The sequence below is a fragment of the Psammomys obesus genome, unplaced genomic scaffold, assembly GCF_907164565.1.
Source record: "Psammomys obesus unplaced genomic scaffold, mPsaObe1.curated_primary_1811, whole genome shotgun sequence".
Lineage (NCBI taxonomy): Eukaryota > Metazoa > Chordata > Mammalia > Rodentia > Muridae > Psammomys > Psammomys obesus.
The window spans coordinates 15,684,666-15,709,006 of NW_026585797.1; the positions used below are offsets into that span (position 1 = coordinate 15,684,666).

The following is a 24,341-nucleotide window of genomic DNA, read 5'->3' on the forward strand; positions in this document are numbered from 1 at the left end:
TGTGACTCTAACCAAGCAAGTGAAAGACCTGTTTGAAAAAAAATTCAAGTGTCTGAAGAAAGAAATTGAAGAAGATATCAGAAGATGGAAAGATCTCCCATGCTCATGGATTGGTAAGATTAACATAGTGAAAATGGCCACCCTGCCAAAAGCAATCTACAGATTCAACACAATTTCCATCAAAATACCAACACAATTCTTTACAGACCTTGAAAGAAAAATTCTTAATTTCATATGGAAAAACAAAAAACCCTTAATTGCTACAGATCAACAACAGATCTTCTGGAGGTATCTCCATTCCTGATCTAAAGTTGTACTACAGAGCAACAACAGTAACAAAAACTGCATGGTACTGGCATAGAAACAGAATGGTGGATCAATGGAATTAAACCGAAGACCCAGAAAGAATCCCACACACCTATGTATACTTGATTTTTGACAAAGAAGCCAAAACCATACAATGGAAAAAAGACAGTGTCTTCAACAAATGGTGCTGCTCTAACTGGATGTCTCCATGTAGAAAAATGCAAATAGATCCATATTATCACCCTACACAAAACTAAAGTCCAAGTGGGTCAAAGACCTCAACATAAAACCAGACACACTAAATCTGTTAGAAGAAAAAGTAGGGAAGAGCTTTGAACTCACTGGCACAGAAGACAACTTCCTGAACAGAAAACCAACAGCACAGGCTCTAAGATCAACAATCAGCCACACTTCTTATCTGTTTACTTTCACTGACCTTTTTTGTGGGTAAGGGGCTAGGTAAAGTTGAAATGAAACGTTTGTGAGACAGAGTACACATTCAGCTATACTATCTGTTTACTTTGGCTGACCTTTTTTTAGGGGAAGGGGAAGAAGAAGTATCGGCCTGTGGAAATCTCTGCTAAGCACAAGGATCAAAAGCTCATCAGGCACAGCAGACCTGTCCCATGAGGGAGCGTGGCGACGGTAAAAGGTATTTTTTAGCAATGCATTTCATCCAGATTCCAAGTTAGTACAATCCAATTAAAGATCAGTCTCCTGCTTTGCAATGAAATAAATGATCCTTATCTTGCTTCAAATTAAATATCACATCACACTATTAAACAGCATTAGTAAGAAACATTTTAGTATCATATCTAACATGAGTGAATACTGTACTTTTTTCACAAGTGTTTTTATTTTGAAAATTATCGATCCACACAAAAGCTCAAGGACTGATATAATGAATAACACGTCATTCTTCTAGTTCACCAACTATTAAAAATTTAGCATATTTGCTTAGCTATTTGTATGTGTGTGAATGTGTGTATAATTTTGCTAAGTCACTTAAAAATGAATTTCCGGAATTGTGCCCTGGTGTCTGTGATTTTGCTAGGTTTTATAAACTTTAATCATAAATATTAGACAACACGTTTATAGTGAAGTGGGTACAACATAAGTATAAAATTTTTATGAAAACTACAATTTACTGGATATGTGCCAGATATGATATGAACAGCTTCTATTTAATTACACATACAGTCATAAAAAATTATGGAGGAAAGAAAGGCTAAGGGAGATGGATAGCATAGAATATTAAATATAAATCAATTAAATAGTTATACATTATACGAGTATGTAGTTTAAATATACCAAATACTAACTATGTAATAAATATTACTAAGCATATACTATGTATATACTAAGTATATATATATACTATGTATAGAAAAATCTTGGATTGTAAACGTTCTTCTTCTATTATATCATGTTGTCTTCATAAAAAAATGTTCATAATCTATAGTAATTCAGAGGACAAATTTAAATAGTATGAAGCAGACATAGGCACTTAGCGTGGACCTGAATAACACGTTGCCCATATTCCCAGTTGCACGGTGACCACTGCATTACATTGCTAGGTTCATTCCTCCTCACCTTCACAGTGCAATAAAAATTCCTCCTCACACGGCTCCTCAGTGGCTTTGAGCAATATAATTATCTTATTAACGTAATGCTGGGCGAAGCATGAATGATTAACACCTCAAGTCTCCCTGAGGTACTTAACGTTTAAACCAGGAAACTTATTACTATTAGCATCTATTTTAGAACATCGGCTATTTTTACACACTTTTATGTGCCAAGAACATTATGGGCACTACCCCACTGAACTCTCGAAACATTCCTCCACAGGAGGTACCATTTCCTTTAACCCATGGCTAGCAAAGGAAGGAGGCAGCCTTCCGCCTCTAGTCAACTTACTCAGAGGGCCACATATTCGTTGCATTAGGAGATGTCTAACCCAGACAGTGTTCCCAAGTTTCTCCAAAGAATAGGGGATGTGGAGGGATCGGACTGGTTCTTTGTATCTTCCTACAACCTAGGTTTACCTCTCCCTACTTGAAAAGGAAGAGAGCAACGAAAGGCCAAGTATAGGTTGACTGTTTTTTCTTGCTCTAAAATAAAAATGACTACTTTGCCCTTGAAGATTAGAGCTGAAATGGGCTTTAAGTCCAAAGACAGATGGTCCTCTGTTACCACTACCTCTGCCATTAAGGCTGACAATAATGAAGCCCTGCAATAGTACTTGGTGTGTCAGCACTAGTGTATGTTAGCTTACTAGGTTATCACAGCGATCTCATGCTGCACGCTCCATCATCTCCACTTTACATATGTGCAATCTGAGCCACACAGTCTTCAGGTAACTTGCTCAAGTTTATATGTCTAGTAGATGGCCTGCCTCCATTATGAGGGCCCCCAAGTATATGCCAAGCCCTAATAACTGTAAAACTATGTTTTCAATTATTCTCTGCCTGTATTTGTGACTACATATCTCTTACTATACCAACAAAACTGACAGGCTTAAACCTACTTCTACTCACCAACCTTCCTTTTTATTTTTCCCACTTGCTGTGGTTTGAAAGTAAACTGTCCTTTAGACTCATGTGTTTGAACACTTGGGCCCCAGCACGAGGCAGGCCTTGAAGTGGGATGTCACTAGAGAAAGAGGCTAGCTAGGGCGGGCCTGAAGGTTTCTTAGCCTCCGGAACGTCTTGTCCTGTCTCTTCGTCCTGGCTATGAGCAGACACAATCGGACAACTGCCTTGCCTTCCCCGCTGCCACACTACACTGTACTCCCTCTAGCTGTCAGACAAGAGTTAACTTTCTTCCCTGAAGTTGGATCTTGTCAGGTATTTCATCACATCAACAGGAAAACTTAACAACAAAATAAATAAGATACTTAACACAAAATTAGGTAACTACACATTCATTCAGCCACATATTTCAAAATTTGGGGCTTACAATTCCAGAGGGTTGGAGGAATGACTACTCTGGCATTGGGTAGGCAGGCATGGCACTCCAGCAATAGCCAGAAGCTTACATCTTGATCTACAGAGAGGAAACACTGAGCTCACTGGGAGTGGAAAGGGTTTTAAAACCTCAACTCTGCCTGCAATGACATATCTCCTCCAATAAGACCACACCTCTTAATCCTTCCCAAAAAGTTCTATCAACTTGGGGCCAAGTATAATATGGAACATATTAGCCTCGGGAGCTCTTCTCATTCAAGTCATCACAGTATCTATACGACGTTGTAACTGAATAGGCTTGAAGCATTGATGCAGCTAGGTTAAGAGAGACATCATGTAGAACATGAAAGCACAGTTTGCTATCAGTAGCACTAAATTCTTAGCATATTTTTCTTGCCAAAAAATATATATCCTAAAAATTAACTTTTGGCTTGATTGATTACTGCTAAAGGCTATGTATAAAAATATTTTAAAGGTTAGAATACATATTAAAATATCAAGAACCTGAACTGTTAACTCTGAGGCTAAAACAGTCATTTTAGCTTTATCAACTATGAAAATTCTATCTGTTACTACTGGAGATATATTTGCTACAACGTAGAAGACAACATGTTGCTCATTCTAATAACTGGATGGATTTTTTTCTAGGTTGCCACACAGACCGCCCACTTACTGATTTTATTTATGAAATGGCGGATAACCTTGGTATGAAACAACAACAACAAAAACCAATCACCTAAAACTCAAATCATGCTTATACATTGCTAGCACAGCAAACATGGCTTAGCAGGATAAAGAACTAGCCTAGCAGAGAGTATAATAGGAAAAGATAACATGTTGACATCAATGATAAAATTCACAGAAACACAAGAATGCACTATGAAACAATTTTTAGCCTGCATGCCTGTAATCCCAGCACTCTGGGAGGCAAAGGCAGATGGATTTCTGTGAGTTCAAGGCCAGCCTGGTCTATAAAGTGAGTCCAGGACAGCCAAAGCTACACAGAGAAACAAACAAACAACAACAACAAAAGCATTTTTCATTACATTTATTTGTTGGGGATGGCTTATAAGAAAAGGTCAAAGGATAACTTGTAAGAGTTGGTTCTCTCATTCCCCTATATAGGTCCCAGAAATAAAACTCAGGTCATCAGGTTTGGTGGCAATCTTTACTTGCTCAGCCATCCCACCAGCCCTACTATGAAACATTGTAGACTTAGTACTATCTTGAGTGAAATTAGAAAAAATCATTGCATCATGATGGGGTTATATCAGGGTAAACCCATCACAAACTAAAAATATTACATGTTTAAAATGTATTTATCACTGGGAGATGGTCTTTAATCCCAGCACTCAGGAGGCAGAGGCAGGCAGAACTCTGAGTTCGAGGCTAGCCTGTTCTACAGAGCAAGTTACATGATAGCCAGGGCTACACAGAGAAATCCTGTCTCAAGCACCCACCAAATATATTTATCATTACGAATCCCGCTAACTCCTAGCTTCATAACACATTGTTGTATCTATTTCTTGTGGACGTCACAGGGACCCAGACACTATGGCTCTCTCCCGCTGACCAACATTGGAAGAAGACAGCAAAGTGGTCAGTCCTAAAACTATATACTCATAGCCATGCTAGACGGATTCAGCAGACTGTATATGTCTATGCATATATGTATAGGTAACAATAATAATCAAAGAAAAAGAGGCCAACAATTTGAGGTGACATGGGAAAGGTTCAAGAAAAGAGGGGAAAAGAAAAATGTAATTCTATTTTAAGAAAATTTTAATTAAAAAATTGCTACTTAAGTTAACTTTTCATTTAATTTTTTTTAAGAATAGTATTGAACCATACTGCTAGCTCAAGAAAAGATCAAAATACAAATTACAGTTTCTGCTGAAGACACACTGCTTTCATACAATAATAAATCTTAAGCAAAACCAACATAAGTCAAGGCATAACTTTATGAAGCATATTGCTTATAAGCTAAAGGAGTTCAACCATTTTTTATAAAACCTGCAGCTTTTACTTAACTTATGCTTTATTAAGTAACTTACAACAAGAGAGGGCTGCTGAAATGGCTCAGCAGGGAAAGATCCTTGCTGCAGAGCCGAATGACGTGACCTGAGCTTGACCCCTGGGTCTTCCTGGGAAACCCAAGCTGTCCTCTAACCTCCTCACACATATGAATAAATAAATGTAATGACAAATCTTAACACACAAAAATAAACAACAGATAGTCAACAACATGAGATTACATGCTAGTTTTAAAAATCTGATGACTTACTCAAATGTGATCCATACAAATAAAAGACTTAAAGCTCCCATTAGAGATGATGTACACATACTTAAATATAACACAAAACTTGCATTTTACATACTAAAAAACAACAACATACATTTTCAGTTTCAATGTAATAGGTAGTAACAAGGTCAGCAATAAGCAGTCTCAGTTGCTGAAGGTAACCAGTTTCAGACCTAGAAAACTCTGGAAATCCCTTGAATCACAAAAGTGATGACCTGAGACAGAGGAGATACTGAGTCTCCTTTACACCCTTCTCTGCCCGACAGCAACATCACACATATCCAGCCATCCTTTCCTTATAATATGGGGTCCCTTCCTGCTTTTGGTGCAGTACACCTTTCTTCCACTGAAGACAGTGTCCTTCTGCTCAGCTTTCTTCACACTCATCTCCACTTAGTGTATTCATTCTTGTAGGCTGGAGTATCAGTAAAGTCATGGACTTTAAGATACACACACACAATCTTAACTGTCAGCAGTTAACCTGTAGCTCCACAGTACCAGTCTGGAAATGGTTGGGGTGGATGGCAAGCAAAAAACAAGGTTTTTTTTTTTTTCTTGTCCATTGGTGCTGTCTTGTAAAAACTCCAGTATCACTACAAACTAAAAATTCTGCAATCACTCCTTACTACCATATATACATTATTTTAAAAACAAAGTGCGGCTGGATATTGTGGTACATGCCTTCAATCCCAGGATCAGTGAGGTAGAAGTAAGAGGATCAGGAGCGAAAAGCCGTCCTCAGCGGTACATGGAGTTCACAGGGAGATGGTACATGAGACCAATAAACAAAAGGAAACAAAATGCCATGACCGCCGCACACCACCCCACCTGCGACCTGGCCACAGCGGAAGGCTACTATTCCCCAGTTCATCCCGAAAAGCGGGTTAGAGGCATGGACCTCCTCCCCAGGCATCCCTCAGTCTGTCTCACAGAAGGACACATTATACAGCGTAAGTCACAGAAATTCCGCCAGCTCCAACACTGTCTAAGGAGGAGAGGGAGAAGAGCTCTGGTGTTAGTGCAGTAAAGTGATCTAAGCTCAATGCTTAGTGCCAACACACAAACCGGGACAGACGGTAAAGCACAGAGGCCAACAGGGTGTGTGTGGCTTCCGGAGTTACCAGTCAGGAGGGAAGAAGAGGAAAAGGCGAGGAGGGTACATGATATTAGTTACACAATCCACTGAGTCTCAGAGAAGTTTCATAGATAAAAATGCTACTTGGTGTTACACACAAAAGGTATTTAAAAAAAAAATCTCTGTACCTTACAGTGAAGTCATAGGAACACGAGGCCAGCACTGAAGCATGAAACGGTGAGAACTGCAGGAGAGAAAGTCAAGTGTGATCACAGGCTGCCACTCCAGCGCTCACTCCATAAACAGGACCGCCGAGCCTTCCCCAGGACCATTACCTACAGTTCTGCCTTCCTGGGCCTCACATACGTATTTTGACCTTCAAGTATCCATTTATAGCAAAATCTTTTATTTTTACATTCTCCAGAAAAAACCCCTCAAGCTCTGCAGAGATGATTTATAACATGTATTCCTAAATGTTGCTATTTTGAAAAAATTAACTACAAATTCTTACTAGCTACCTAAGCATGACTTCATAAATATAATGAATTAAACTGTGTGGTAGTGTATAGATAAGACGACAATTATAGAATTTGACAATTACAGAAATACATCTGACTGGCAAACACTCAACAAAATAATCACTTAAATTTTAAATATAAATTTTATAATACTTTAATTTTATTCATATAACATAGCTATGAAAATGATACCAAGGATAAAAATGAAAATTTAAGTGCAACGTCTCATTTAAATGTGAAATGTCCCTTGCAGGTTCATGCACTGGAAGAGCTGATGCTGAGTTGGTGGGACCATTCGGAGAGGCTGTGTGATCTTTTAGACATGAGGCCTCACACAGACATGGACTATGTGCTGGTTTACTTGTAGCCAGTCCCGGCAACGTGAAGAAACTGGCAGGCTCCACCTAACTCACACCAAGCTAGTCCATACCACCTGCCTCACCGCCATGAAACTGAACTACGTCCATTTTCCTTAAGTCACTTCTGTCAGGTTTTTTTGTCTTAGTGGCAAGAAATGTAACCAGTGTATCCAGCAGCAGCAGCAGCGACGATAAACTGACTGACTTTTTACAGTTGTATTTGATGAGTGCTTGTCTTATTAGCACTTTGTGTGTTTGATTTGACTTATTTATATTTAGCGTGTGGCCCTAGAGATTGAAGCCAAAGCCTCATGCATTCTGGGAAAGTGCTCTGTTACTGAGTTTAATCATAGGTAGAAAAGGGTCTCATGTAGTCTCAGTGAGCCTCAAGCTTCCTGAAGATCACCTCAACTCCTGATCCTCCTGCTTCTACTGTCCAAGAGCTGGGAATTAGGCACATACCACCCTGCCAAGTTCCATGTGAAAACGGGGATCAAAGCCAGGCCTCCGTGCTAAGCAGGCACTCTCACAGCCCCATCACATCCCCAGCCCCATAACCATACCTGAACAGTACTTTACGAAGATTGGAAAATACTTTTACTACACTGCCTTAATTTGTTCCTAGAAAAAAAAAAATCTTTCTACTAATAAAGCCTGTCCATACAAGACCATTATTAAAACATAAAAAGCTTATTTTTATTTCTGTAGTAGACGGTGGCTGTCACAGACGCTAACAACTGAGTGAGGAGAAGGGAGGGCTATGGATTGCTCAGGGACACAGGAAGGTGGGATACAGACCCAAGAGCTGGAGCTGGGCGCACTGCTGTGGAAAGGTGTGCTCTGAACACGACGGCTGCTGCACTCATGAACTCACACAGCCAGGGTTGCCTGCGAGAGACCTGCCCCAGGTCAGGACAGAGAACATGGCAGCACCCATGGCTGAGGGCTCAGGTGACCCACCTGTAACTGAGAGCTATTGGCAGTTAATGGCTGTGGGGAGGGAGAGCCAGTTTCCTCTGGTCGGATGCTCAGGCTCCACTGGATGGTTCTACACCCATGTGCATGAGCCATCTCGAACTGGGCTCAGTGGGGTATAAAACAAAAAGACAAAAGGAAAAGAGGACATGAAGGGGCTGTGCCAGGTGCCTTGGTGAAGTTGGAGGAAGAGAAGACACGATCAAAATACTTTATATCCATGTAGAAATTCATAAAAAATAGATAAATAAAAACCTTAAAGAAAAAATTAAATGCTACTACATAGTACATTAGTACACAATATCTAAAATTATACTGAGTAATTTAATGGTGACTGAAATATTTAAAATAGGGATAATGCATGACTATCATATTGGAAAAAATTCAGTAAAGTATTTCGTAGCTCTTGATGTAAAGAACTGAAAATCAGGAGATGCATCTCAGTAAGGAGTTTCTTATAGTAACACAGCAGACTCACCTGACACAGAGGCTAAGGAACTAACTTACGTTCCCCGACAATGGAATAAACCTAATGGAGGCAGTGTTAGCGCGTTAGCTCATCTTCTGTTCACTGACTTAAAACTTTCTACATTCCACACAATTGTGAGCTTTTATATATGTCATCATGTCAGAGAAATAAATTACTGTCTCTCTATATCATCAAAAACATGTTCTCACTGAATGGGCATTATGAAACATATAAACCCTAACTATAAACTAATACAGCTACAGATGTTAAGAGAATAGTCAGGTGGATAACAATGGGATGGAAAAATTGTTTTTCTTTAACATCAAGTGGTGTATCTTTACATCACCCCTGCTTATTCAAATGTATAACCTAATATTAGCTTCTAATTTCATCCTGAATTGGGCAACAAAAACTCACATAAGAAAGAATCAATAGTACCACCACTTGGGAAGTTAAGGCAGGATAATTTTGAAGTCTTCTGGCCTAGATGACCCTGTCTCAGAAAAACAAGAGCCAAGGGTGTAGCTCAGTGGTCCAAACTTGCCATGCATGTTCAATGCCCAGGCTTAATCGCAGCACTACAAAACATCAGTCCTTAATACCTTTACACTTGCTGATTATACTGATGTTTATATCTTTGTTCTATGTGGGAAAGATAAAGATTAAAAACTTGCTTTTCTTGCCAGGCCATAGAGGAAGAAGATACAGGCAATCCTGAAGAGATGAAGAGACCGGATAGTCTGGAATCAGTTGCTAAGAGAAGAGAGCTAGGGGGCTAGTCCCTCCTTTCTGAGGATTAGGGGACAGGGATGGGGGAAAGAAGGAGGGAGAGTGGGACCGGGAGGAGACAAGAGAGGAAGCTGTGATCAGGATTTGAAGTGGATCAAATAATAATAATATAATAAAACTTACTTTCACCCTCCTAATAGCATATGTGTGGCCAAGAAGTTCAAATACAGGTTGTCGCACATTTCTTAGGTCCCAGCCTCTCAAACTACAGTCAACTGCTCCTGTTACCACCAAGTTCTGAAATCCAATCCAAAAGAAAAGAAACAAAACAAAACTATGACATCTTTGCAATTAAATAGTATTAAGATTTTCCACTAGAAACAATAACACATTTTTGTAATTAGATATATATACCCAGGATCTATTTTTAAAGCTTTATAGTAAGCATAGAGAGGAACCAAAATAGTCATTTCATACCCAAAACAAAAATATATAACTCAAGAGGAAAAAAACTAAATGTTTACTGTATATGACAGAACACTGCACACAAGGGAAAAGGCAACGTCTCGAACAGCATTGTGTGTTTTCTAACTTACCTTTTCAAATAGTAGTAAACATGTAAGAATTCTTTTAAAATATGCTCCGAGGTCTTACCAGGCATTAAAGGGCAGGATGCTGGACTGGGAATGTATAGAGCTCAGTGATAGAGTGCTTGCTTACCAAGCATGAATGCATCTGAGTCCACGCCTCAGTAAACACACACACACACACACACACACACACACACACACACACACGTGCAAACACACATGCACATGCGTGCACATACACATTTTCTTTCTTTTTATTTAATGAATTATGCCAATACAGTAATGTTTTAACTTTCACAAGTTAATTTAAAGCTAGGGAAAAGAAAACAAGGTAGATATTTTTAGTTTTCAGCCAAAAAGCCTGCTGAGGCATACAGACAGACTACTAACACATTTAACCCATTCCTACATTCCTACTTTTAATTCTTATGCTCAGATATTTTAACTGAAGCTTTATAAGAAGTTTCACATGGGCATTACCATCTTACAGAAGCATGAAAATTTTGGCTTAAAAAGGAAACTAAAACAAAATTCTAAAAATTGATGGACTGTCAAATTGAAAATTGAGTTATAAACAGTTCAACAGCCTGACCAGTCACATGAAAAAGAAATTAAGGCAAATATATGGAGTAGCAGAGTTAAGAGCAATTACACACATACAAATTATATAAATTGTAAAGCAGTTTCCCAAAACAAACAAGAAAGGCTGCACGGTTGAACTTTTAAGACTAAACTGTCTAGTCCTTATTTTGCCTGTTTTAGGAGTACTTAGGTTCAGTCACTTACTCACTACAAGTGAATTTAACTTAATGGTACACATCCACAGGACAGATAAGGGGGGGGGTGCTAACAGTCAGACACATTGTACCTCGTTGTATTTACACCAGTCACAGCTCAGGATTTCTGCCTGATGTGCTGGAATCACAATTCGGACTCCCGTGGTCTTCACATCCCAAATCCGCAGAGTCTGATCACCTGAAGGAAAAGGAATACTTGGTCAACTCCAACACCTCTCCTGGGTGCTCAGTGCCAGAGCAAGCTTGGGGCAAGTCAAGCGGAAATGCATCACAGTCAGGATAGACACCCTGACATATTTTTAAGCCATCAAATGTGTAAGGACTACTCACAGGGAGGAGCAACAAAGAGTACAACCATGATAGTGCTTTTACACCAACGAGAAAAATCTGACCCTCACAATGAGATACCAAAATGGAGGCATTTTCGCCCTTAGGCGTATGTTTCTTGTCTGCATTGGTGCTAAAAGAGAGAGCTCAAGGCCTCAAGCATGAAAAGCACACATTGTATACCAAATCATGCCTCCCGCTCCTCCTTCTGGGCTTTATATTTGCTACATTTTAGTGGGGAAACTAGAGGAAATTTTTCTCCTTGGAAAAAAGCTCAAAAATTATAAAGAATAGTTGGGTGTGGAAGGCAAAGGCAGGCAGATGTCTGAGTTAAGAGGCCAGCCTGGTCTACAGAGTTCCAGGTCAGCCAGGGCTACACAGAGAAACTCTGTCTCACAATAAAGAAAATAATTATAAAGATATCTTGCATTGTTAAAATAAGGTTGGCATTTTTAAAATGTATAGTCACATTGGTAGATCAAAGTAAGTACTATTTGGGGATCTAGGAATGGTAGGGATGAAAGAATAAATCTAACTGTATCAAATGGGAAGATTCTGGTACATGAGAGAGCCTCAGAAATCTTCAATGGCTCTAAAAATAATCTCCACCAGTAGAATTTGTTTCAGGATCTCAACAGTCAGGATGAAACAATCTCGGGTGGCCTCTTCCAGAGTTTGGTGCCCAGTGTCTGGTCTGAAGCCACACCCTTCTTCCAGGAAAAGCATATGCCATCTGTACCAAGTGACTCTGAAATGACCTACAGCTCTAGAAAGACTCAGGCCTTAGCTGGCAGCAAAGGTGAGTGTTCAGATGTTTTGCTTAAAAAAAAAGGAAAACAATTTACCAGGCATAACATCTGGAGGTCTGGTAACCACACACCTCACCACACAGAGAAAGCTGGGCTAGGGAGTCAAACTGCGAAGTGTGAAGCAGGGCTAAGTCCAGGTAAGAAAGAGAGACGTGTGCCCTGAGCATTACTCCCATTCTAAGGCACGCTTTCGTCAAGTCTCACAAAGACCCAGGATAGCTCTAGTTCTATTGCTTGCAGGCACAGAAACATGTGACTTAAAATAGCACATGGAAAGGAGGCATTAGAGGGTATATTAAACAGTATCTGTCATTAGAAGGCACGTATGGTCTCCCTGGGGGCAGAAGGGGAGGAGAGGGGCAGAAGGGGAGGAGAGGAGCAGAGCCTTGCAAAAAGTAAGGGTCCTCTGATGCAATTCTATTTCTAGTGCTGGTTACAAAGGCATGCAATGAAAACTACCAAGTTGCAGGCTTAAGGTGACACAATGTCCTATAGTGCACCAAAGGCTGTGTAATGGCTCCTCTATTCCTCTGACACAGTATCTGACTCTGTCATATTCAGCTGCCTCCCCCTTTAAAAACCATGGTTTTTAGGTCATCCTTTCGGCAGTTCAGGAACCGGACCTCTGATAGCCACCACTGTTGTACATCGTATACTCCATCCTCCTCACTGTGCTTCTGGGTAAGAAAGGGACCTCCTAGCCAGTGTAATGAGACGCCCAACTCTTCTGGGCACAGGATATATACTGCTGTTGTTGCTGCTGTTTGGTTGGCTTTTTAAAATTTCTTAATTAATTAATTAATTAATTAACTACAGTTTATTTACTTACTTGTATCCCAGCTGTAGCCCCCCCACCCCCTCCCAATGCCCCTTTGGTTGGCTTTTTAAACGGTATCCAGACAGTTGGCCTTTCAGTGTCATGCAGGCATTTATGAGGATGTTTTGGTGGTGCCAGAGGCCCACCTGACTCCCCAGCATCCTCCACACTGCAGGCCTGCACTGCCAGCAGACCCAGCAGAAGGGAAGTGCCGTTACACACAGGAAGTATGGGGAAGTTGTGAGAGGCTGCCAACAGCCTAAAAGCGTGGTATGAAGTGTACTGAGCAACAAAAAAGCACGTTGGGCCCCAAATAAATTAATTGAATTGAAATACCAGATGCCTGTCAGCTGTAATATGACTTTTTTTTTCAGTAGAATAAGGCTTATCTAGCAACTGGCTGGAACCCACACTTTCAGGCCAGGCTATGCCTTATGCAATTATATGGGGTCTGTAATAACAATAATTTAGTTTTCGTCATTCAAAAGAAAGTTTATGTAAATAATGCACATATTCTTCCTCTCTGTTACACATAGTTTACAAACACGGATTCTGTGCTAAAATAACTATTACAAACCACACAAAACATAATGTCCTTCAAGAACTCTGCTCTGAGACACAAGCTTCTCAATTCTTCCCTTACGGGCACTGACTTAACTAATGACAACAAATTCCTGCATTTACAAATATGCCATACCTGTGAAGATGACTACTCCCCCAATACAGAGCGTGGTGTGACGTGCGTGTGAGATGGATGTGTGTGATGTGTGTATGTGTAGTGTGTGTGCGGTGTGGCGTTTGTGTTATGTGATGTGTGTATAGGATCTGTGTGCATGTGATGTGTGTATGTGCACACTAATGTGCAGGTATGCACAGCACATGCCCACGTGGAGGCCAAGGCAGGGTACCAGGTATCTTCTTCCATCTCTCTGTGACTTAATGCTTAAGACAATGTCCCTCACTGAAGCAAATGCTGCTATTTTTGCTCGGTAGGCTGGACATACACTCTCAAGCACACATGTCCCCACTCCCCCAATGCTGGGGCTATGGCCCTGCTCAGTCAATCCTGGTTTTTCACACGAGTACTGGGAACTGGAACTCAGAGCCACACGCTTGGACGACAAGCGCTCTTACCCTCTGAGCCGTCTCCCAAATCCTAAATGCTGTACTTTTATATGCTATCTTCAAACATGCCAATTTGCACCCTTGAATGGTCTATTTGTGTGGCACAGATTCAAGATATGAGAACGCATCACGACTGCTCATCATGGAAGCATTCGCCTTCCCGCTAAAACATAGTGTTTATCACTTCGGGTTTCCTTGCCATAAGCTTTGTCATTGAGGTGAGTTTATGAGATTTTGCTTTGTTTTAGCAAGGCTTTATCTCTGAGCCAGAAGACAAAGCAAATGGCTAACACCACAATACAATCCATGAACCAAAAGGAAAATGGTTCAAAAATCTAAACTCACTCCTCCCCAAGGAAGGACTAAGACGACGCAGAACTCCGATGTTGTCTAAGCTCCCCCAGTGATCCTGATGAGCACTGTTCAACGGCAGCATCACGAACAACAAAGGTTAATGTGACTCTTCAGGTAATGCTGTCACTGCATACCCCATCATCAACTGAGGCCTCATCTGAGGGTTCTCCCCGCACCCAGACAGGCAGTGTCTAAGTCGGATGCGCATTAGCTGGAACATCATCACAACCTCGTGACGTGTTCACTGTCACCACCTTTTCAGAAGTAATGGGGAGACAGCCGGTTAAACAGCCAGTCAAAGACAGCCATGTGAAAGTGAGCAAGTGAAACTGGATGCCAGGCTCCTCCTCCGCCTTCTTTTCTCCTACCCTCCTCCTCTTTCTTTCTTAGCTGTTTTCATCATCATTGAATCTCCAATGCCCAGCAGCAGTACACATTCAATTGCTATCTTATGAACTAGCTGACAGTGTCTCAAAAATCAAAACAAACCTTACAAATGTTTTTAAAATTCTGATAAATGAGACTTGCATATATTGCATAATAATAATCAGAGAATTTTAGTCTTCAGCCTTGAAAGGCATTCAGCTATAAAACAATACACAGATGCTACAGAAAATACATAAAAAGAAGACAAGAACTCACATTTGGCAGCACACCCATATAATCCCAACACTAGAAGGCTGAGATAGACAGTCTGCAAGCCGAAGGCTAGTTTGGGCCACATAGTAAGACTCTTGGTAACTTAAAAATATCTGTCTCTGCCTCTCTGTCTCTCTCTACCTCTGCCTCTCTCTCTTTCACACACACATACACACAATACACTCAAGATAAGCAAAGAAAATCTGCTAAGCAGTTAAGCCAGTTGGCTTAACTGCTTAGCAGATTTTTATTACCATACCTGTACCACAAATCCTTTTGATAATTTTGTACATTTGTTTCTCTGTGTAGCCTTGACTAATCCTAGACTCACTTTGTAGACTAGGCTGGCCTCGAACTCACAGAAATGTACCTGCCTCTGCTTCTCCGAGTGCTGGGATTACAGGTGAGCACCACTCTGCCTGGCTCCTTTTGATACTTTTAAGTCTTCTCAAATTTATTAATAGGCTAAAAATTGAAAATTAGCATGAAGGAATATTTCACAAAGTGGCAAACATTTTTGGTAAACCAACACAGGGACTGAAGCCGCTACCATCCTGCCATCACCTGGTACTAACACCACATAGAACAGAAGCGGCCTGCTCACATAGCCAGATCTATTCCAGACACTGCCCTCATGGCAGCAAATGAATTATTATCTGCCTTAAGGTAGCTTGAACCCTTTTTTTAAAAAACTTTTAAAAGTTGCTTCTCTGCCTTTTGGCTAAGATGAAATGAAAAACTCCTTTAACTAAAGAATCTTGGCCTGTATGATCACTAGGTGTATTTCTAACATACGAGGTGATATAATTATACAGATAGTCAAATGGCCTGTAGATTAAAAATGCTTTTTATATACTATTCATTTACAATGTGCGGGTTAAAAAATTAAGTGCTATGAGTATACATTACTTTTTTTACTATTCAGTATCACACAATATCCACAGTCAGTGTTAGATAATCAAGACTATACAAAGGTCAATGGAAATGACGAGGTAAAGATGACTCAGCTCAAATACAGGGCTTATCCACATGTGACACAGGTGTTTAAATATGTGCACCTGTATCGGTTTATTCCCAAACAACACAAAAAGGAGGAACGGGATTGATTATTAAAAAGAATTGGCTGAGGGTGTAACTCAGGGTTAGAGTGAGTTTAAATCTAGACTACAGACACAGACACACACAGACACACACACACAAACACATGTCCATCTCCACACATGCACACATTAGAACTTTAACAACAATAAACAAGTTTACATATAATAAGGTACAAAGAATTTTTAAAAACTTGTTAGTAATTCAGAAGTTTTACTTGTTGATATTTTATATATATATATATATATGAATTATGATTGTTAAATTTAATCCATATTTTAAATGTTACAAATTAATATCTCAGCTTTAATGGAAGGGAGGCAGGGTTCAGCTCATTTTAAGGTACATGTGGTCTGTGTCATTGATTCATTCAGGGTTTGAAATGACCCCTCTAAAGCCACAGAGCCAAAGGCCAACGACAGTCCTTCCTTAGAGGGAAACTATGACAATTTCACTCCAAACTGCGTCCTTCCAAGAGTTTTAACTCCATCTATGTTAGGACTTTTCGGCAATTGTAAAACTCTAATCATTAAAACGACCCGTGCTTAGCTTACAGATTGTTTCTGAGCAAGCTGAAGCCTGTAACATTTACATGAAATTGAAATCAAGCTGTATTATGGCTTTACAGTTCATTTCAAATCAAGTGTGTTACTATTGCTACCATTTACATGGCATACGCCAAGCCTTCTGAAAGATGCAAATCCACATTCAGCACCCCCCCCAAAAAAAACATTAAAGAGCGAAGTATGTGGCTCATCGCACAGGAAATCCTGAGTTTGACCCTCAGCACTACATAAAACCTGGCACTGGAAGAAGAGGGGTCAGGAGTAAGGGTCCTGCTGAGTTAGGGTCCTGCTGGGGTTCCCTGAAACCCTGTCTTGGGGGTTGGGGGCTAGACATCTAGCTTAATGGCAGATGGCTGGACTAGTAATTGTGATGCATGGTCAACCCCAGAACTGCAAAAAGGGAAAGGAAATGGAGCTAGAAAAAAGATGTACTACTAGACTCATTACAAAGGACTTGATGTTTTGGAAAAGATTTAATTCCAACCACAGACTTTCAAGAAAGCTAGGATTAAAGCTTAGAAATTTTACAGATAATTTTCATACGCTGTCACAGTGTAGTACGCTTCATATCCGAAAAGAAAAATGGTAATTTTTATCAAGGAAAAAAGCATTTCTTAAATTAATGATACTTTCATACATAGACATTACCATTACTTAGTATTAGAATCTCAAAATTTACATAATCTAAATAGGCATTTGTTTGTATTTAAATTACCTGAAGGTTTTCAGTTGTCTTCAATGAAACAATTCAAGAATTTGTGGGAAATGGATAGTTCTTAATTTTCAGAATTAAAATATAAGAAACTAGCAAAAGATCTCTGTGAATTTTCCTTCCATGAGAGCCATTTCATTGAACTCAGCAGCTCAGGGCACTGACAGAATTCATTGGCAAAAACGTAACACTGGCTCTACCCAGCTGCTGCCTATGTCTGCGAATTATTAAAAAAGGGGCTACAATGCTAGGAGCTCATTACCTCCTTCTCTAGCTACTGCCTTCTCCCCTCTGAACAATTCCCTGTGCAGAGGAGCTTCTAATTCTCTCTTCAAGGATCCATGCATCAACAAACATTTCCTATAAAAGGCCAGAAGTCAATGTTTCGCTTTGAGAGCTATCAGATTGTTGTAACAACTACTTAATTTTGCTAGGACTGTATAAAAAGCAGCCACAGATGATATGTAAATGAACTGATGTGGCTAAGTTCCAATAAAACTTTATTTACAAAACCTGTCTGTGAGTCATTTGGGGCTGCAGCTCTCTTCTGTCTTCCCAGGGTGCTCTGGTTAACTGAAATGGCTTTGGTTAACCAACTGTAAGCCAAATCACAATTTTCACCAAGCCATGTATCTCAACTCCAAACTCAATCTAGTCATTGAAAAGCCTATCTGTGTCTCATAGGTTCAACAAAATAAAGGCAAAAATAAAGGCAAACCTCTTCCTTCAAATATATTTTTAAATATGTATGACATTATGAATCACAAATTTGTCCATACCAACAAACTGACATTTATTGTTAAAGGTTTGTATTCACAGAAACACAATCTGGAACTCAATTCTCAGCAAATTTAGGAAAAATCAAATATCCTAAGAGCACAAAATGGGTACATTTTCTTTGAATCTAGAGTACACAGCGCCACCTAATGATAAAAAAAAAAAAACAGGCCACCCTTCACTACAAGCAAGGCTCCCTGAAATCCCAAATCTACCTGAGGCTGAAGCAAAACATCCAGGGATGTGGGGAGACCAGATTGTGCTGTAAATGACACTCCCGTGGCCTCGAAAGGTACACAGAGAATTTCCAACAGTTGGATCCCACTGAAAATAAATGAGCAGAGCAATTACTCAAGAAAGGTAAATACACATGTGTACATGTATATATATTACACAGCACTACATGGGTAACCATGACCTGAAAAACAGACACATTTATATACACATATAAGATGTCTATTTCAAAGGCTTTTATTTTTACATAAGATACTCTTTAAGGAACCAAAATAACCACTTCTAATATAATTATTAGGTTGTAGCCAAACTAACTTTTAAAATTCTGATAAGCATTTTAATATATACTACTGAAAAGATAACTGATCACATTTTAACATACAGAATATTTTAGAAAATAAAAAATTTCAATGGAAGCTGGTAGAAAACTGTTTTTCAATGAATAGTACGTACCACTTTGACAGTCTGATCCCATGAGCCAGACACTACCAGTTGTTCACCTCTGGTTTGGCTCCAATCAACACTGTACACCTAAAACAATAAGTTCTCAACATTTAGAAAGCAAAATAGCATCAAGCTAAACATTGTATTTTATTTCTTTATAACAGAGCCAACCTGCTACAGCAACTAGCTCTACTAAAACTATCCATTCCTACATGATGTCTGAATGACAAGAGAGGCCATCCTGCCCATTCTCCCACAGGCACTCCTACGAGACTGACTCCATTCTGCTTTGATACAAGTCTACAATCTCCAAACCTCCTTCACTGAGACAAGTTATACACATTCAAGCCTACCAACTTATCATTTCTTACAGCACCACAAAGAAATGTCAAAGCAGACAGTCATCTTTAAAAGCCTGCTTCCAGCTGGGAGTGGTGGCGCACCTATAATCCTAGCACTCAGGAGGCAGACCTCTGTGAGTTCAAGGACAGCTTGGTTTTCAAGTTGAGTCCAGACAGCCAAGGCTACACAAAGAAACCCTGTCTCAAAAAACGAAAAACCAAAACCAGAAACACATACACACACACACACACAGAGCTTGCTTCCTTGGTGTTCATCAGAAAGCATTACAATTCAGTTACTATCCCCACCTGGCCTTCCCTAGAAAAAAGCTTGCAGCATCCAGGGGACTTTCCCGACTTCCCAGCAGGCAGCTCTGGCTATGCAACAGTGCTTCCCCACTGCACACCCCTTTGTCTCAGCACACCAGCTCCAACAGGCCTTCTGAAAGCTTACACTTTGCATTCTACCACTTTTGCAGTAAATAATGAACATCCTTACTGTGACTTGCATTCAATGACATAAGTGCCGAATTGTCCTCTGAAAGTGGTCGACACATACCACCTGGGCTTATCACTGAGCATTATTAGCAGGCTATTCTCAGTCTTAAACTTTAGCTCTTACATATGTGCAGGAACTGTGTGTGGAGTTTGATGTGAAGAGGCTGCAGGGAAACATCAGTAATACTGATCTGGACTTTATTTAACATTTTGATGTTTTCTCACTTAAGACATAGTGGTGGTTTGAGTAAGAATGGCCCCCATGGGCTCATATATTTGAGTGCTTATTTACCAGGGAGTGGAACTGTTAGAAATGATTAGAAGGATTAGGAAGTGCGACTTTGTTGGGAGAAATGTGTCACTAGGTGTGGGCTTCGAGGTTTCAAAGGGCCATGCCAGCGCTCTCTCTTTGCCCACAGACCAAGCTGTAGCCCTCAGCTACTGCTCCAGTGTCTGCCTGCATGCTGCCATGTTCCCCACCATGACAATGGACCAACCAAGCAAGCCCCAATTAAAAGCTTTCTTTTTATGTGTTACCTTGGGTCATGGTGTAACTAAGACAGACATGGAATCCCAAGAAGTCAAACTTAGAAGAGTGGTAGCTAGAAGCAGGGAGGGTAGAGGTAGAATGGTACAGATGTTCAGTGATAAAATCAATACATTTTAGAGATATGAACACAACACTTTAACTACAGTTAATAAAGGCAGATGTTAAAGAACTTGATCTTAAGTGCTCTCCACACACATAAAATGCTAACTATAGTAAGTGACGACTGAGTGAATTAACATTATTGTGGGAATCATAACTTAGGGCACTCAGTTGGTAAAGCCTGAAACCCTGCTATACATGTTAAGATATAAATTTTCATTTGTTAACTATACTGCAGTAAAACTGGTGGGTGTAAATTATTAAAGTAAATGACTGAAACATTTTATGTTTGTTCATCAAGGGCTTTTTGCATTTTTATTTCTTAAAATGTTGCATATGCTCAGTGTGATGACACACATCTATAATCCCAGCTCTTGGGGGCAGAAGCAAGAGGCCAGCTTGGTGGGTATAGTGAGTTCAAGGTTAGCCCAGGCTACAAAATGAGACCACACCTCAAATTCCAAACAAACAAATTGTATTAACAAAATATCCTGATGGCTCACACTCCACCCCAGTTCCCCACTCCCACTGCCAATGCGCATGCAAGAAGAAAACAACTAACAACAACAACAACAACAGGTAAGGTAGACAGTGCTTGCATGACACTGGAGACTGTCTGCTGGCTTCTAGTGCACACGTGCTCACTCTGATGTGAACTCATATATACATGCACACCCCCAGATGCAAAAAATTAAATTAACTTTAAATTCAAAACAGACATAAGTAAAAAAACAAAACAAAACAAAAAAAAAAAAAACCACTATGATGGGACAGTTGGCTTGATGCTCAGAAAATCAGGTTCCTGCAAAACTAGCTGAAATGTTAGTAGGCTTAAAAAGCAGAGGCGAGTCAGTGACCAGAGATAGTACCAAAAAGATAAACAAGACCGGGTATGGTAGTGCATGCCTATGAACCTAGTACTCAAGAGTTAGAGACAGAGATATCATGAGTTTAAAGTCAACCTGGGCTGGAGAGAACAATCTCAAAGAGAGGGGTGTGTGTGTGTGTGTGTGTGTGTAACCTCAGGTTCTAAAAACAGTTCACAGCTTGGGGTTCAGCTGAAAAGAGAAATCTGGGCTCCACAGAACTAACATCAAGTCAATTCATTCATCTTATCAACAGACACTAACTAACTACTTAGTGAGGGCATTAAGGTGAGACAATTGGAATGCTAGACAAGACCAGCCTTCATCAACCTTACACTTCAGTAGCAATAAATATATAAATATATAGAACCTATAAATATATAGAACTGTCATTTTCTAACAACTATAAAGAAAAGTAAAGCAGAGTAACAAGACCTAACAAGGGCAGCCAGTTATTTGTCAGCACAATGAACATGGAAGAAGCTACCCAGCAGAGACCTGAGCATTATAAAACACTAGCCTTTGGAGAGAGACTGCGGGAAAGACTTGAAGCAAGGACAAGCATGCTCTCCCCCAGGAACACCGAGAGGCAAGAATTAAGACAGGGAACATCTTAACAGGGCCATGCCTACGGTCTGCTATGATTCCTCTGACGCTGCTGTCATCAGTCATTAGCTACTGTCATTAGCACAGCAACCCTCTGCCTACCCTCTCCATCTGCCCCTGCTTGTTTCTATACAGTGTAGCCTTTATCCAGCCTTCATAAAAGCATATTTATAAGTACAGATTAATGTCACTGCCCTGTCCAAAGCCTTTCGACATTATGTAGCTTCTGCGGCTTTTCAGCTTCATTCAGCATTATTTGAGACTCATCCATGATGATTTGTATTGCCCAAAGGTCAAAATCATGTAAAACTATGCATGGCTTTGGAGCGCATACATAAGTAAGTAAAGAAAGTATAATCAGAAAACTGAAGAAAGTGGTTGCTTCTGATAAGAAAGACAAAAAAAGAAAAAAGGATTATAAAGAGGTAATCAGGGGACTCCGAGAACATGAGTTCTGCTCTATTTCTTAAGCTACATAGTAAATACTCAAGTGTCCAATGCACCATTTTTATATTTTACTTATATTTTATATGTATGAAATATTTCCTAACAACACAGGAAATCAACAATGCCTTCCCGCTGATCTTCACTCCCTGGCCAAATGCCAACTGTTCTAGGCCCATGCCTCCATTCTTGCCTTCCTGGTATTCTTTGCTTTGCCTCTCACACTGCTGCTTTGACTTTTCTGCCTAATTCTGTATTCCTGTTCTCCCTCAGACTAAGGAAAGCTCATCCTGCTCCTTCCCAGACAAGAGGGCTCCACTTCAGTACTGTGTCCACTCTTAGCCCTTGCCATGGCCTCTCTCCAGAGCAAGCGAGGATGCCAGAAGACAAGGTCCTGTAGTCCTGCTCATTCCTAAACTGGGACAAGCACAGGATCTCACACTTAGCAGAGCTAAGGAAAGCTCTTAGAATGCATAACAACCTCAATAGAAAGCACATCTTGGTTTTGAGGGCTCATCTATTCCTTCTGTTTCTAGCCCCCCCAACCCAATATCACTTGAAGAATGGACATAGCAAACAGTCAAATTAAATATAAACAAAGAAAGTGATACGCAGGATCTGACTTTAAGTTTTAAAAGCAGGGTACTTTATAAAGGCCCATCATTATAAAATTGCTCAGCACTGAATAAAATTAATTGGAAAAATAAGAGAGGAAAAACAAATAAAAAACACTGGCAGTATTTTGCGCCACATTACCAAAGCTGTACTTCATCAAAACCAGTTTGAGAGGATATATTTTATAACAGAAGCCAGCTCCCAAAGAGCCCATGATAATCTACTCTAAAGCAGTGCCCTTTTATAAGTTGGTCTACTTAATTAAAAATAGTCAACTTGCCCAGAATTTTCACTTACCTGGATGAACGCAGAGGAAAGAGACAGTGATTTTTAATCATCAAGCGATTAAAAAGGGCTATATATTTCTTTTACTGTAGAATAAATTTTAACTCTTTTTCACTATGGACATTTGAAAGTATATATAAAGGTACAGAGTATTCCACAGCTGTCAACCTTTAGACCATCATTTTGTTCATCTTGTTTCACCATTCCTGTTATTGACTGACTGACTGACTGTTGGCTAGAAAATTTTACTATCAGATCATTTCACTCCGAAGTATTTCGGCAGCTAAGGACTTTCTTTTAACATCAGCAACAAGGTCGTATTCATCCCTAACAAGATTAACAGTGGCTCCCTCTCAGCATCTAGGAGTATATATCTGTAATTCTCTGACGGTCACAGAAGTATCATTTATGGTTAAAGTTACGACTGCTGAGTCTAGGCTAGGATGACATGGCCCTTCCCACTTCTTTTCTCCCCACCTTCCCATGACGTCTACCTGCTGAAGGAATGAAGCTGTTCATGCTGCACAAGGCCCCACAAGCTGGATGTGACCATTTCTCATGGCACTCCCTCACTTTTCCTATTTCCTTGAAACTGGAAGTTAGACCTGGAGGTGTATATCAGATTCGGCTCAACTGTTATAGCTTCCTACTCAATCAGGAGGCTCACAGCTTCTGATCCTAGGTTGTTTGGGAAAATGTTTCAATCTTGGATTAACGGTTTTAGCTCTGCAGATGACGCTCTCCCAGAGTCGTTATTCATTCGATGCCACTAAATGCCACTTTGCTGTTATTCCTTCTGCATACAGTCGACAGAATTCTACTGAGGAATTTTCTAATCAACTTTTTATTTGCTCCAAAAAGAAGAGGCACTCCATGATTCCTCATTAATCTTCGGGGGAAAAAGGAGTTGGCAATCCTATTAATCTTTAACATTGGTGACTGTCTTCTGATTATCACAATTTCATGTACAAGAAATACACATATGACTGTGTGCCACGTGTGTGAACATGTTCAGTGCTTTGATTCATTTTTTCTTACGCTCAGACTGT

At 40.0% G+C, this 24,341-nt stretch overlaps 1 protein-coding gene across 2 annotated transcripts in view; it reads right to left on the reverse strand.

Annotated features, from left to right (window-relative positions):
* Pex7 (peroxisomal biogenesis factor 7) overlaps positions 1-24,341 on the reverse strand; it is a 62,293-nt gene that overhangs the window by 28,098 nt on the left and 9,854 nt on the right. For both annotated transcript variants that reach the window (XM_055599468.1, XM_055599469.1), the window contains 5 exons: positions 18,998-19,075; positions 18,526-18,634; positions 11,158-11,264; positions 9,883-9,996; positions 6,838-6,893 (listed from right to left, as the gene is read on the reverse strand). In XM_055599468.1, the coding sequence (XP_055455443.1) occupies positions 6,838-6,893; positions 9,883-9,996; positions 11,158-11,264; positions 18,526-18,634; positions 18,998-19,075 (464 nt within the window). The remainder of the gene's footprint in view (positions 1-6,837; positions 6,894-9,882; positions 9,997-11,157; positions 11,265-18,525; positions 18,635-18,997; positions 19,076-24,341) is intronic.